Below are 15,568 nucleotides of genomic sequence, written 5' to 3'. Positions count from 1 at the left end.
GGTTTGTCGCAATGGTCTCTTGCTTTGGAACGGCCGTCATCGGGTTGCTCATCGGCATCTATGCCGGTATTGTTCCTGCTGTCCAGTATTACATTGCCGACGACAATCACATTGCCATTCTCGGTAACGTGGGCATGTATCTTGGTATGGCCTTGCCAACATTCTTCTGCTGGCCACTTCCGCTACTTCACGGACGCCGACAGTACATACTGTTTGGTCTAACTTTGGCAATGCCACTCCTTTTCCCGCAAGCAATAACGGTGAGTATGCATCGCTCGTCACAGACCAGCGTCTGGAATTGGGCACTGCTTCTACCCCGAGGCTTAATGGGTGTCTCTTTGGGGTTTGCGAACATGAATTTTCAAGCGACACTGACCGATCTGTTCGGTGCCTCACTGATGTGTAGCAACCCGCATCAAGAACTGGCCGATCATGACGATGTGAGGAGACATGGGGGTGGTCTTGGTGTTTGGCTCGGTATTTGGACCTGGTGCTTCATTGGGTCACTTGGTGTCGGCTTCTTGGTTGGTGCGGCTGTGATTGATCGAGCGTCTCCTGCCTGGGGCTTTTACGTCAGTATCATACTGGTTGCCGTTGCCCTGTTACTGGCGGTCTTGATTCCAGAGGTTCGCCGCTCCGCCTGGCGACGATCTTTGGCCGAGGTCCGAACTGGTAATCGAATCTCCAGACGAGTCGCAAGGGGTGAAGTCATGATGCATCGAGTGAAGGATGGGCCAAAATGGTGGGGCCAAGAAGTTTGGCATGGCGTGCTTCTCTGTTTAGAGATGCTTCGCCAACCTGGATTCGCCATCATGGCATTGTATTGTGCTTGGATCTATGCCCAAGTCATTCTGATGATTGTGGTGAGTACAGATGATTTGCCCTTATGCTCGCACATCCCACTAATCACGGCTAGCTTCTTGGTTCACTTACGTCGAGATACTACCGTTTCAGATCTACGTTTGTAGGCACTGCTGTTTCGTCCATCTCCATCGGCGCACTTGCAGCTGTTCCCTTCCAGAAAGCCAATCTGTTCTCGCGCGCCAGATACCAGCCCTCGAAATCCAACGCCTCAACAATCGATCGCAAGGTGACGTGGACGTCTCATTTGGTTCGCCGTGCCATTTTCACGATTACGCTACCATTTGCAGGCGTCATGTATACAGTTCTCTCCTTTGGTCCTCCTGTGCATGTCGCCTTCCCGTGTCTGTTTACCGCCATGGTGGGGTTTCTTTCATGCCTCGCAATCGCAGAATGCAATGGTATACTCATGGAGACTTGGGATTGCTCTGATTTGCAACCGGGAACTACCGGCCACTACAGGAACAAGAAAGATTCCGGTAAGAGGATCAACTACTCTTCATTTCCTCGGGTTCAAGCAGGATTTGCTGTCATCCATAGTCTAGGTTTCATCCTTGCGGCGGTAGCAACAGTGGTTGGCGGCATGGCGCAACGAAATCTGGGCCAACGGACTGCAACTGCTGTTGTTGCCTCCATTCTGCTCGCACTTACATTCCTTCTTCTTTGCGTCCTTACGAGATTCAAACAAGTTGAAATCATCCCGAGGTCAAAGACCCTGGAGATGGACAGGTGGATTGCTGAACGAAATGAGACATTTCGCAGACGGGCAACGGTGATTGCCGATGCAAAAGCTGCTGGCCGGAGAGACCTCAGCAGTATTCCCGAATTCGACATTGGTTAGAGGCCATTGATCATTGGTAACCCTCTAGAAAAGCATCGCCGTGTCAACATTCTGGAACTCGGAGCACTGACACGCTGGACCGAGATTCGCAAGGCAAATCGCTTGGTAGATCAGGGTGCGCATTCACATCTCAATCGTCGTGCTCTTGAGATCGCTCGCGAAGAGCTCGGACACAGAAGCCAGGAAGTCCTTGATGATATCTACCGCGGTAGTGTCATGATGACGGATCTGGTACGCAAAGCCAGCAAGAGAAGTATGCGCAGCAAGAACAGTGAGGCTTCTTCAGTGGAGTGGGAAGCATCAGGTTTACCACCTCGCGAGGCATGTACTCCGACTGGACATGTTCGAAATCACTCAAGCAGGCCAGGTACCCCATTTGTGGAGCGAGACTGCTTCGTGGGTCAGGCAGTACTCGAAGAAGAGAATCAATCGTCTGCAGATGGGGGTACTGGGTCAGAAAACCGTATCCCCGTGAGGCACCGTTCCCCCATGTACGCAATGACTGATGCGAGCAATGACGGATTTCAGAATCAGAACCTCACCGGTGTTGATCATCGCCCTGGTGACCACGGAAATGGCACGACTGTCATACATCGTTCGCATATCTCGCCCATTTTGATCACACGGCCCAACGATGAGCGCCAAGATCATCACGACACTTGAGAAACAAGACTGGGGATACAGCAGTCAGGAAACTTGATGCTTCGAAACTTCCATTGAAGGTCTCTTCATAGATTGATGCACATAATACATTGATATTTGTGGTCTCAGATTCATATCCCAACAGAATCATGCGAGAACCATTCCTCTTAGGTCACTATGGAAACCAATGAAACAAATAGAGGCTCAAATTGTCCTATCATTACTAATTTGAACAAGGCAGCAAATCAGATCCTCAAATCATGCACTTCGCCCGAGGAATTGTAGAAGACACGCCAATAATCGTGGTGATCGACTGTGACAGGTGTCATATTCCTACCGGAGCATGACTACTAATTCAAGCATGATTCAATATATGTTATGACTTGTGCGCCTCCAAATTGTTATTAGGTTCCATATATCGATTACTGGTCGGGATGTAGAGAGGTAGCCCGTGGGGGTTTCGACACTGTGGAGATAGTTCATCAGCATCATAATATCGAGCCGCGGCAGTGTTTTCTTCACTATGGGATCTGGCATGAATAGAGCGGCGACAGCGGCTGTACCGAGCGTTTTCATCTGCATCGGTATTGATAATTATTACTATTGGTATGTCGGAGGAGATCTGGAGACGCGCGCATCTACCCGTGTCCAGCCTCACCTCAAGCCGAAATTCCTGCAGGTCTGCCTTGGCCATGTAGGCGTGGAAGACTAGCAACTTCGCAATCATGAAGGTGGTGATTCTCTTCGGAGAAGTAGATGACATCTGCTTCCGGTCTTGACTGGAATAATTCATATTGCAATGCACAACATCATACTTCCGGTCGGCATGGTAAGCGCTGTCACCTAATGCACGGGGGCAGCCAAGGATGTACATGCAGTCAGTCGGCGATTGGATGAGACAGGACGATATCATAGGTGTACAGTGACACGCGTGAGGTTGGTTTTTGCCTCTCCGCGAGAAATGAATGTGCCATTTATCGTGTCGTAGGCCGCACAGCCTCCGCATTCAGGTGCACTGCATCCGGCCCACAGGACTCGGTCAGTCATGTGTTCATTGCCCCTTGAAGCCTCCCTCCATTCATTCGATGATGCAATTCCCATGGTGTGAGGTGTCAGACCGCACTCTACTTAGCTACATAGTACTCAGCTACACTACATGATCGGCGAACCGCCTGCAACGCCCTCTAGGGGCAAATCGGGGAGCTAGCGCTCTGCAACAGTGACGCCCCGCTAATTCGTTGCTACCGGGGAACAGCAGTGACGGGTATCAGCATTCTGTTATTGGGGAGCTGCAGGCGGCCGGGGCTCCGATTGCCTTCCTTTCGTAACAAGGAACAAAAATGATTGAACCAAGAGTAGAAATGAAGCTCCGAAATACGAAAATCATGATCGAAGCATCCGGTGGGAGAACCAAAAAGAAATCCCATGATCATATGGGAGAAACAGTCTTGAACCACAATACAAAAAGACCGTGGTTCTTGCCTCAGATATGTTGAAAGCAAACGAATGTATGCATGAACCTCCGATGCCTTTTCGGCAAGTCCCGTTTTTTCTCCCTCCCTTTTGCACCCTCCCCGGAGAGCCGCGGGCTAGACAAGGATACACTGCCGTGACCCCGAGTCTGTTCGCCAGATAATAATATAGTTACCGTGAAGTTACTATAAAAAGGTGACGAGAATATGCACAGGCTTTGCAGCTGATATCCGCTTTTCCCCCTCCCCTCCCCTCCCCTTCCCTACCGCAGAGCCTGACAGCCGAAGGGACACACTCTAAAGTCTGTCTATTTGAGTAAAAAAGTGAATTGTCACAAAACATTGCGTCATTCTGGCCATATAAAGATAAGGGGTCCGTCAAAGCTCCCACTCTTAGCTCTTCCCGGTGGGTTGGGCATGGAGCCCTTTTTGCACTTTGGGGGAAGGGTGAGGGAATCACAACCTGGCTACTTTGGAGGGGAGGAAGTGAAAAAAGCAAAAAAATACACACAGACTCGGGCGGCTAAACATGTTGTTTTCTTGAGAACCCACGTTGCGTTGCCACACCGTTTACCTTTTTGGGTACTGAGATCCGCACTTGCCTACGGTAGATACCGTTTTGTAGGCGGCTGAATTATTTCTTTTCTTCCTCGATGTTGAACGTGTGTGAGAATATAAGTCATTACTATACCTGAAGTCCCGGAACAAGGTTCTCGTGCCGTGAAGTGGGCACAGACAGCCGGAGCGGGGGGGGTTGGATATAGGGCAACATGAAAAGGGAAACAAAAGAAACAAAACAACACCAAAAGGTCCCCGAGGGTAAAAAAAAAAAAANAAAAAAACAAGCCCGCTGTAAGGAGAGCCTTCTCTTACAACTTCTGTTTTTCATACATGTACATATCTGCCACTCAAGTGATCGGCAGGGAGAAAAGCAGCCCTGAACGGCGAAACAAGATCTCGTGTTACCCCGGAATAGCCTACGAGGAGGGAAAACCCCACATTCGTTTTTCTCTTCTCATATAGAGTCTGGACTTGATATGCGGGCTGCGTAAGCCGCCGTCAACGGTTTGAACGGTCGCCTAAAGAATCTAAGGTTTTGGGTTGCGGCGGGCGGCTGCCAACATTGATTCGGGTTGCGCCTCTTCCGTTGCAGCCCAGCATTGCTTTCCTGTCCTGCCAAAAGAGAAGTGTGCGCTTAAGTGCTACGCATACCTCGAAAAGGGTAGGAAAAGATAAGGGAGCTAAAACAGAAGACCACAGAATCTTTGCCTATCTGTTTGTCCGTTGCCAGGGCGGCTTGTCTCATGACGTTGGATTTGAGATGATGGATCTCTTTTATAAATTATACATCATTTTCGAAATCACAATGCCGACTCCATCTCCCCTCCCCATTTTGTCTAGCAACCCTGCGCCATCCCACTTTGCAGGCACCGTTCCCCCTTGCCTTCGGTAAAGCGCTCATGACAGGTACACCGGGAGGAGAGAAGGGGATAAAAAAAAGAAAACAATATGCAAAATCAGAAGTCGTCAACCATGGGATGATCCATGCTTTTCTGGCCTGGATTCTCTACTCCCTGGATCCTTGCTCAATCTCTCGACAGTGACAGCTCGCCTATTACTCGTCGCCTTGTGCTGGTCGTATCCTCATCTGTGCTCCTCCTTGGTTCCAGGCACAGATGCAATCTAACAGAGTTCAACGACGATCTGGGCTCAGACGCATGCAAGCAGCAGAGGGAGGGGTAAAGAAGTAAAAAGAGAGCCAAGCGCCAAGAAAAAAAACCTTTTCCAACTGAGAGAGATATGAAAAAAAGCAATTATACAGACCGGGGATCCACCCGGAGCAGGTCCACATAAAAAGATGCGAGCAATGATATTTTAAGAAAAAGCAATCAAACACACTTTCAGCAACAAACGTCTTTTTTTTCTCAATTTTTCAATGGTCTCAAAATATGGGTCTTTTCACTCCAGGTGACTAGGTACTCAATGAATAAAAAGGCAAGTCGATCGTCGCCACGCCGCGCAGTCGGTGCAATCATGAGATCCGGTAGCCCAACAACGGATACGGAGCAACTGCCAGGCCCGAATCAAGCCTGCTTCGTGACAAGAAACAAAGTTTTCAGTAGGTACATGCCTTGCATGATTTGAATCAAGATACTTCTTGGTTATTTGTTTGTTCGTTTGTTTGTTCGAGTCATTTGTCTACAACAAGACTGGAGAAACAAACTATAATGTATACAAGATGAATAACTTGACCGGGTCGGAAAGATGTCCGAGTGGGCAAAGAACCGCGTGGCAAATAGAGTTTGGCTGGTGCGGCACAACGAGCAAACAAGAACCATGGTATTACATTTATTGCATGGAACACTTATTCATGAAGTTATTCTCTTTTTCGTGTCGATCAATACTCATTTGAGGTAGAAGAAGAGGACTATCTTCATCATGCTAGTGACAATGACCAAAAGTCCTAGTGCTGCCGCAGCTGTGCTGTTCATTGTCACAAGACTATCAGGCTTCCGAATGAGTTAACTCGGTGTACAAAATGGTATCCACGATATCTTTCCATGGGCAAGTCGATGCGAGGGAGACAGTTTTTATTCTCGCAATTAGTCCGAATTGGCATGCGGCTCTAAAGTCTAAAATAGCCAACGGTCAAGAAGCAGCCACAAACGACTAGGGATGTGCAATAGGGGGCTGGCAAGGGATGAAGATGTATGAATTGGTCATGCTGACATACTCACCGTGTTGACCTTTTGACGTACGCAGGTGACGTGCCGACTTGGGGGAGCAGGCCAAAGAGATGGAGGAGCAGGAAGTCTCACTCAGCACAAGATGCTGCCTGTCGTTGTGACTTTTTTGTTTTTTGGTGTGCAATCATGGCCCCTCCCTCTCGCTCGTTTGATGATCGACGAGATCCGGGAATGACAAGAGAGTGACACGGCGTCTCTTGTGTTGCCGCTGCTCCGAGAAAGATCATTTGAAATTATTCGACCGTCCGGCTGTGCCCTCCCGACGTGAGGAAGAAAAAGCGTTCAACATTGTCTCGCCGGCAGACTCTTGGTCCACAGCGGCGGGATCTGTATTTTGGCCCGGAAACTTGGCTGTTTGCTCTCTTCCTTTCGTCTGACGTACAGAGTATCATGGCAAAGCGCATTGCTTTCCTCTCTCCCTCTCTCTTCGTACTCAAGATCCTGCAATATGCTTGCACCTACGTGGTAATAGACAAGGCGAAAAAGAATAACCCGATTCGCGGATGGATAGTGTTGTCTCCAGGGATTCACCGTGTATATGGTTATGGGTTTCCTTTTGCTATGACATTTTTATTTCCTGGGTCTCCCACCCCCGGTTCCGGTGATAATCTCAGCCCGATATCGATGCATGTGCATTTATACACGTGTATGTAATGCATTCATGTATGTACGGGAGACGCACTGCACATGAAAACCCCGAAAGCGTTGAACGAAAATACAAGCCAGAGGTGCAGTCTTGATACCTTTTTTTTTGTGCCCAGCATGGCACCCCGACTATTGTTCAGGAGCAAAGCCTGTTGATGTCTATAACTCTCATATCCGAACCACCCGAAGCGTAGCCCAGATTGTCATGAGTATTGTATATCGCGCCTGCAAAGGTTGTCCCCGGTAGGTCTTCAAAATCCGTGATTAGCGATTAAATCCAATGACCAACCGCCACGGGCCAAGAAATCTTTTTTTTTTTTTTTCAAAGGGAAGGGAAAAGCAAGCAAGTGTGCAGTCAAGTCCAGAAACAAGAGCCAAAAGCAGCAGTAGCCGCTTCAGTCTCTTCGTTTCTCTTGCCCGATATGACTTGTCATATTTTGGAGGGGTTTCTTCTCTGGCGTTGTAGTGCAGCTGTTTGACGTAAACAGTGGGAAAGAAAAAGTAGTGGCCTAAAAAAAAAAAAAAAAGAAGCTGTGACGCACACCATGGCCACGGTTTGTTTTTTTTTTTCTTTGGGCTGCGCTCACACGACATGAGTTGAATGAAGGGTAGGGAAGGAAGAAGAAAAAAGTCAGTAACTGGCCAACAAAATCATTGGATTGTATTCGCAAGGCAATCATCCAAAACCTCCAAAGGCCGTTCGTTGCGTTGCCCCCCTCAAGGTCAGGCGACCAGAAGAGCAAGCGGGCTACCCGCAGCGCCGAGGGAGGACGGGCACGGCAACCAGAACGACGCATGTAGAACGTCCGGATATGTGGGGGGTTTTGAGGATGCTGCTAGCCAATGAAGTGGTAAGAGGAGAAGGCAAAATCGTTCCGTCCCGGTCCTTTTGCCCGCTTACATAGGTAGAGATAAATATATATCAGAATTATACACCAAAGGGCAATCGTCATCATCATTGTCTGCATCCGCCCCAAGAAGTTTGTGCTGCCTGGTCACGACATGACACGGGCAAGTCAGAAATCTCCGAACGTTGCACGGAAAAAAAGAGAGGGTGAGAGCGAGAAAGAAAGAAAGAGGTGCTGCAAAATTGTTTTTCTTTCTTTCTTGACCTTGCCGTCATGGTGTTGTTACATGTACTATTATCCTTTTATTTTTTATTTTTTGGTACTATGCAATTCCCTGTTGGACGTTGTGTTTAGTCAGGGTAACGACTCCTCCTCCAGCAGCCTGCCGTCAGGCGTTTTCATTTCATGGTATCACATGAAAAGAGTTCGCACAGAGTTGCGCGTGTGGAACAGTAGAATTGCATGGTGGCTCGGATGGCTTCGAGTACCAACCAATGCTTTGCCCCGGGCATTATTAGACCTCTCACATCATCGTGCCACTTGACATTCGGTAGGATTTCCTTGACCATTATTTTCGCAACCATTAGGACATATGTATAGATACTTGCGGCTCTTTGATTGGCCTAGGGTTTGAATTAGGCTGAGCTCGATCGGTAAGATGTTGGGAATCCTTTCAAAACGTGTTGGTCAGAAACCAAACGAACAAGGATCTTTTGTTTTGGTCGAATGTGTACCATCCAATGTGACAAGAGACATAGATTAAGTGCCTAGTGAAATGCTGACCTCTTGGCAGATGGGTTTGGGATCAGATCGGATGACACTCTGAAGCGAATGAGCATCGGACCCCGAATTGGTTTGCGATCTGGCATAAGCCCAGATCGATTCGTTCAGGGAGGCCACCGGGGAACAGGCGGGCGAACGAACCAACCATTTGAGATATATATGCATTCGACGTGGCGCAGGCCATTCTCGACACGAGAATAGATTGGACTGCAGGACTGCCTTAGCCTCACTCCATGTAACAAAAAATCCAATCTCGGATCATGTTCGTTGTGAGTAGCGCAGTATCCAAAGGTATCCAGGAGAGGAATGAATCCCAGCGACTACCGTCTGCGAGCATCCCGTCCAATGTTACCCAGACAGACATGGCGATGGGAGTCGTTAGGTCCAAGAGATTGTACAGCGGTCGGTTGTGTATCTCACCAAAAGGCCTCGTGGTATGTCAGTCAATGTCGCTATAAATTGCTCCGTTTATTTAAGTTTCTTGTCATACTGTTGGAAAACAACAATGGCAGCGGCATAGCCCGATATCCGTGTGGAATGCTATCCACCGGCTGCAAGTCTAAACATGAAGAGGTACGAGTACGGAAATGAGGGGGAGAGAAGGAAAAAAAACAAAACAAAAGTTGGATCACTCAAAAAGTCAGGTGGGTTCCGATGATGCATTTCAAAAGAGAATGCTCCGCAGAGAGCGACTGCCGGACTCCATGAATCATGCGGGAATAACTCAATCTGGCAATCACACCCACACAACCATCATTCATCATTACCCCGAGGTTTCAGCGGTCGTATTCTGGTGTGTGTTACTCGAGAGTAATAGAAGTAGATAGGGGCTCGTGAGGTAGGTAGCAAACGCGACCATCACCGAGCCCGCCGGCGATGCGAGAGCCAGACGAACGGGGCAGGCAGGACTGGACATCTTTTCTGACAACGCAACATGCAGTGTATCCAAAAAGTTCAACGGGCCACAACCCCTCCAAGAACTCATGCCCAAATCAGCCTTGAGTGGCTTGATCAAAAGGGCCAGTCTTTGATGTGGGTGTACCGTGTGTGGGTGCGTGTGAAGCTGCAGGTTTGACAGGTGATCCCCCCAAAACCCCCAAAACGAAATCTCAGGATGCAGATATTTCATGCAGAAGACTTCGATTCGGCGCGTAGTGCAGAAGCGTAATAAGTCGACAGGTAGTATACAATGTAGGCTGAAAATAGCTCCAGACTTTTTGTCCTTTCACAATTCGGAAAACCTGCGTGTGAGAAAAGAAGTAACCCTTGTCGCGCCCCAGGGAGAGAGAGTTCCATGGATGGTCAAGGAAGGACTTACGGCATGGCGACCGAGGAAGCGAGGAGGCTGATCGCATATTATTCCTGGGGTTGTCAAAATAAAACAAAAATGTCAAGTGATTCGCCAGGGGATCTGAGCAAGTCGATCCGAGACATCTGCACACTGGAGTGTGCCTCAATGTGCGCCTCCATGGTCAGAGATTATATTCGCATAAGCCTGACAAAGCCGTTTTGTGGTTACATAGGATGCATCTCGACCAAAGCTTCTGCTCCAACAAGAGGTGGTTCAGTTGGTAGTAGGTTGCTCGAGAAGAGAGAAGTAGGAGCAGTGGTAGCAAGCACCCGCAGCAGCCCTGTCAATCCAAGATACGATTGTGATACATGGGAGGTACATTGCATTCGTGCGGTGACCCCGGCCGACACCCCTGGCCCCGGTCCACGTCCCAGCGGAAGGGTTGAGATGTGATTGATTGCGTCTGCTGTCCCGGATCCCGTTCGGACGTGGTCCAACGAAATTGAGCGAGTGGATGGAAGATCGCTACGATTCGAGCTAACCTTCCAGGAGATGGTTACCAGAATCGGCCATATGCCCGCTTATCTGGGGCACGTTATTCTTGGGAAAGGGAATCTCGATGGTACCCTGTTCTTCATCTCGCTCCCTCACTTGTCGATCCACACGTTCGATTGTGACGGACCTCTACCACCTCAACCCTCCCATTCGGGGATTTTGTCGTATGGTATCGTCGATGGAAGTTCATATATCTCATCAGCTGGCTTGGTATAGTGTATATGGCATGTGGGTAGTAATACGACCATGTTTGTACTTTGCTTGCCTGCCGAACCAGTGTGCGTGCACTGACTCTAGCAGTCCTCAGTATAGACAGTGTAGAGACACGTATGTATTGGTGGACTGGGTATTGACATACAACCTAGATCCTTGGGACATGTTGAGATGACAAGCAACAATAGCCTTGACCCGCTGGGTAGTGTACGATTGCCGGGGCGTACCGCGTAAGCTGACCGCCGCAGAACCATGTGGTCTACCTACATCGGTACACACCAACACACAAATTGGAACTTGGCTTAGCAATCTCTACTGTTAGTGGCAGTGGAAACAAGTAAAGAGGGAGAAAAAAGATCCTGGCAGATCTCTGATCTAGCATTGAGCCGGTCAAGCAAGATTAGCTTGGGGGATGCCAATAGAAGACGCGGGAGCGATGTTACCTTATCAAACGCCCCGACACACAGATGGGTAGGCTCGGTAGGGTCATAAGAGCTCCGAGGCTTCCAGCGATCTGTTCATGATTTGTAACAAGGGCACATACAAAGTACTGTGTGAATACGTACCAGCCCTGTTCAAGCCAGCCAACGCTGAGCGAGAGAAAGGGAAGGGGGGGTCAGGTAAATCTTTCCATTTACCTCCTCTCCTTTACCCCAGCCCAGAACCAGGCCATCGAGAACCGAGGGCCAAGCTCAACGAGGATGTCAAAATAAGTGTAAAAGAATCGAACCACTTTCTCAATCGGCGATCCTGCCGGTCGGCGGCGCAGTAATAGTTTGCAATAATGGTAAAAGAGTAACCTTCGACACGCCAGACCGCCCCAACATGCCGTACCTGAAGGACGCGTCGAATGCTGGAGACCTAGTACGTACGTGGGCAGTGTCGATATTTCCTTTACTGTGTGCAGAAAGAGCAGCAGGAGGTGTTCGCCAGCTGATCCATGGCAGAGGTAGTCAACGCATGCGAACACTTGCCGATCAGGGATGGAGTAACATCGTCATTGGTTGCGCTGTGGTCGAAGGGTGTGGTGGGACGACCGTTTAACACGTGATGAGAGGAGTCCACACACCTTTCTTCCTTGTCCCTCTCTTGTCCTTTTTGGCGTCTTGAAGGGATAACCTACCTACTCAGATCAATCCTGGGCCCGTGAGCTGTCGGTGGACCGTTGGTTGGAGGGGGGCAGCAGCCAGTCGGCCGCCTGACCGCACTCAGTAGTAGTCAGAGAAACGATTACACAGTAGAAAAAGAGGTCAAAAGGGAATTATCGTCGTCCCTGGGTCTTGGCGTTTTAGAGAAAATGAGGCGCTTCAGTGACCCACAATGGAGACTGGCTCTCGAGCTAGAGACCGTTGAAAATAAAAATGCTAGCCTCAACGGTGAAGGCCATGAAGAGAAGGATGCGAACGAGAACACATGTAGTCTAGTCTCAGGGCGCAAGACCAACACAACCCCGTGTTTTTCTATAGTCGGTCCCGAGGGGGCTACAGAATAGAGTCTAGGTAAATAGATAGATAGGGGCCGGTAGTGCAGGATGGGTAAGGATATTCAATCAAATGCCGGCCGGATATAACGGACCAGCATTGGCCACCTCTTTTGTTGACGTTTCCTGTCAGTTTACTTTCCTTTTCTCTGTCAATACAAGAAAAAAAAAACCAAACCTTAAGCAGATGGAGCAGCCATGCGCGAGATGCAGATGTGCGGTCTTCCTTCGTCGCAATCTCTCCATAGTCGCAGGGTCCCACGGGGATCCCCTTGAAAGACATTTGCGGCACAGGGAAAACGGGTCTGCGATTTAACCCCCCCTCTCTCCTTGCCCCGAACTAATAGCTCGCTGCTTAACAGTCATCGGTCAGCGCGAAAAAAGAAGAGGAATCCATGCCCATTGTAAAAAAGCACTAATCAACTCCAGCGCGTGGATCAAATGTCAGGTAATCTTGAATCCTGAGCACGATTTCCCTCTCAATATCACGCAAAGGTACCGTCGCAGAATATTATTGCAAAGGAAGAAAGGGAGAGAGAAAGAGGAGTTCCCTGCTGGTTCTCTCTTTTTTTTTCTTCTGTTTTTACTTGTGTGTGATCCGTCGATATAGAGGTTGTGACACATCCGTCCAATTAATCCTCCGATATGCATGTCACATATCACCCAGTAATCCCTGGTTTCTCACCATCTCAATCGATCAAAGATCTTGTTTTACGATAGCCGTTAGATGACAGCCTGAGGAGTGGGCCCCTGGGCTGTCCGATTCGCATCTCGGCGCCTCCTTTCTACTTTCAGATACCACATCCATTGCACGACTTCCGTCTTTTATTCAATAACCCGCACGACGTACGTACTGCCACCTCGACATGCACTCCTTGTCCACGGTCGGAACTGTCTTGTGTGTCACCGAATTCACCAGGTACAAGGCCATGTGTCGATCGATGGAGAGTTGTGTTGGACCAGCTCCACGGTGAATTCTCTCCCTTGGGGGGTTTCCCACGTCGATATTACTTGCGTACAATAGTGTCCGAGTGCTGAACAATGGCCACTCTTGTGTTTGCCTGCATACCCAGAAGAACATGTGCAGTTTCAGAGAGATAGAAAAAGGTCCACGGGGAAAAGTGGGATCGGATCTCATTCAGTGAGACGCAACACGAAATCTTCTGACCAACAACGGAATGCAGCTCGTCGGACGGCGTTATGATTGCTTGATTGGTCGAATCTGTTGCCAGCACAAGCAAGCATATTCTATGCCAATGGGATGGGACATGCTGAAGTTGTGAAAGATCGTCCTTCTATGATCCAACAGGGGTGAAGAAGTATTCGCTGTTTCTTCTTTCCCTTTTCGGTTTTATATTTCTTTGTTTTTCTTTTTTCCGAATTCCCGGTCAAGCTCTCCTTGCTCTTGGATTCCCTGTCCAACATATCACACACGTGTATTCTTATTTGTAGTACTCATCCACAGTGATACGTAGCAAGCAAGATTCGCTGCGTATAGTATCGTGAGTGATGACTTCATTACATCCACTTCAATTTGGAGGACATACAAGGTATTGCTATGTAGGCCCATTGATTTTAATGAAGGAATAGCTACCTCATGCCTCAAAGTCCTAGCTCAGGCTAGGATAGGCAAGCATGAATGATTCTCTTGATCCGCTACAATGTGCAAGAATTTCCCAAAAGTTCCAGCATAGGCGGTGTATACTTGTAGGGATTCGCAGAAGGACGTGGTAAAAAAAAAAAAAAAGAAAAGGAACCATACTCTGATGGGGCCTGCCGGAGTATCGCGGTCTGATGTTTCCTCCGGTTGTCAGATGACAGAACTCTCATGCCGGACGCAAGCCCCCATGGTTGCTTGTTGCAGCTGTCCTCGGAATGATATTATTAATGGACAAGCCCGCGGTGGGACAGCATCGGCAGATCGCAGGTACGTATCGTACAATGCCACGATATATTGACTCTGCAGACTTTCATGCTCCCGCCCGTGGCAAATGACCCAACTACTCCGTAGGAAAAGGGCTCCACGACGAAGGGATAGCTGACGTGTGTATAGCATTCTGCGACACTAACCTGAGCGTTTGTGTCCGTCAGAGTGACGCGCTCCTTGCCATGCGATTTTGGGGGCCGAATGTACGTACTCGGACTCGGACCACAGCATGAGGATTTGGGACTGGCATTGTTATTAATTCAAGAAAAGTGGTTTGGCTCTTCCACCATTGGTCAGACTATAGTAGTGACACGACAAGCAGTTTGACTTGATTTGTTCAATCGCGAAATGCTACGCTTTTCGGGCATCTCGTGAGACTGGCAGAGTAGTAGTAAAGCCAATATAAGACAGATCATGTAAGGCGACCCAAGATCTGAGAATGCCCATGCAACGCCAAAACGCTTGCGAGTCTTGGTAGAAAGGTCGTTGGTGCCACGAGCTGTCGCAAATCGACGTGCTTACTGCAAAGCAATCGTTGCAATGCGACTGGATCTGGCTTCGTGGGCACCTTCGGGAGGTTTCACCCTTCTGTGCCGCCCTTGTTGGTGGAGCGGACGGGTTGTTTCGGCGAACGGGACACGACAATGTTTCCGATAACCGGATACCTGTACCGACACTTGGACTCTTTCTCCTTCAGCCTGGTTAGCATCTCCTGTAAAAAGCTACTGACTCATACACAGCAACACTACACCTCCTCATGGATTATAAACGTTAGATCGTTACAAGCCCCGTAATTGAATCCAGCGATCTGCTGCGTACTCTGTCATAATATTTGTGCTGGCCAGTACTGGCTGTTACTGAGGTTCTTCGTCTGGTACCCACACTAGGTGCTAGAAATTTCTATGAGCCGTATAGCACCATAGAACAGATATGGGAAGATACCAGGCAGATCAAAGCAAAGAAATATGGGGCTTGTACCAATCTAACGTTTATAATCCATGAGGAGGTGTATTGAGGAGGACTTTTGTTGCTCCCAGGATTGGTATGGATAGGCACTGCAGGGAGGCTTGTAGTAGCAGTGCATCTCGGTAGTCGTGTATATATTGCGAGTGTAGATGCTTGGCGGCCAGGCCATGTGGTGTGTGATCTGATCTGAGTGGATTCTGGACGGCGACCACCCAGTAAAAGGATTCACCGGTCGAGTGCTTTGCTTACCTTGGGCCCCTGGGCAGTTTGTGTATACGTATGAACTACATCAGTCTA

General features: G+C 48.9%; 1 protein-coding gene across 1 annotated transcript; it reads left to right on the top strand.

Moving 5' to 3' along the window:
- Nucleotides 1-11: 11 nt before the first annotated feature.
- On the top strand, nt 12-2,365 carry PFICI_13403 (uncharacterized protein; the record flags this gene model as incomplete). Its single annotated transcript, XM_007841984.1, has 3 exons — nt 12-863; nt 917-1,697; nt 1,731-2,365. 3 exons carry the CDS (start codon nt 12-14, stop codon nt 2,363-2,365), a joined length of 2,268 nt encoding a protein of 755 aa, XP_007840175.1.
- Nucleotides 2,366-15,568: the final 13,203 nt, after the last annotated feature.

The sequence above is a fragment of the Pestalotiopsis fici genome (genome assembly GCF_000516985.1).
Source record: "Pestalotiopsis fici W106-1 unplaced genomic scaffold PFICI_Scf_11, whole genome shotgun sequence".
NCBI lineage: Eukaryota > Fungi > Ascomycota > Sordariomycetes > Amphisphaeriales > Sporocadaceae > Pestalotiopsis > Pestalotiopsis fici.
The sequence above is the reverse complement of the archived record's forward strand: the minus strand, read 5'-3'. Positions and strand labels throughout refer to the sequence as shown.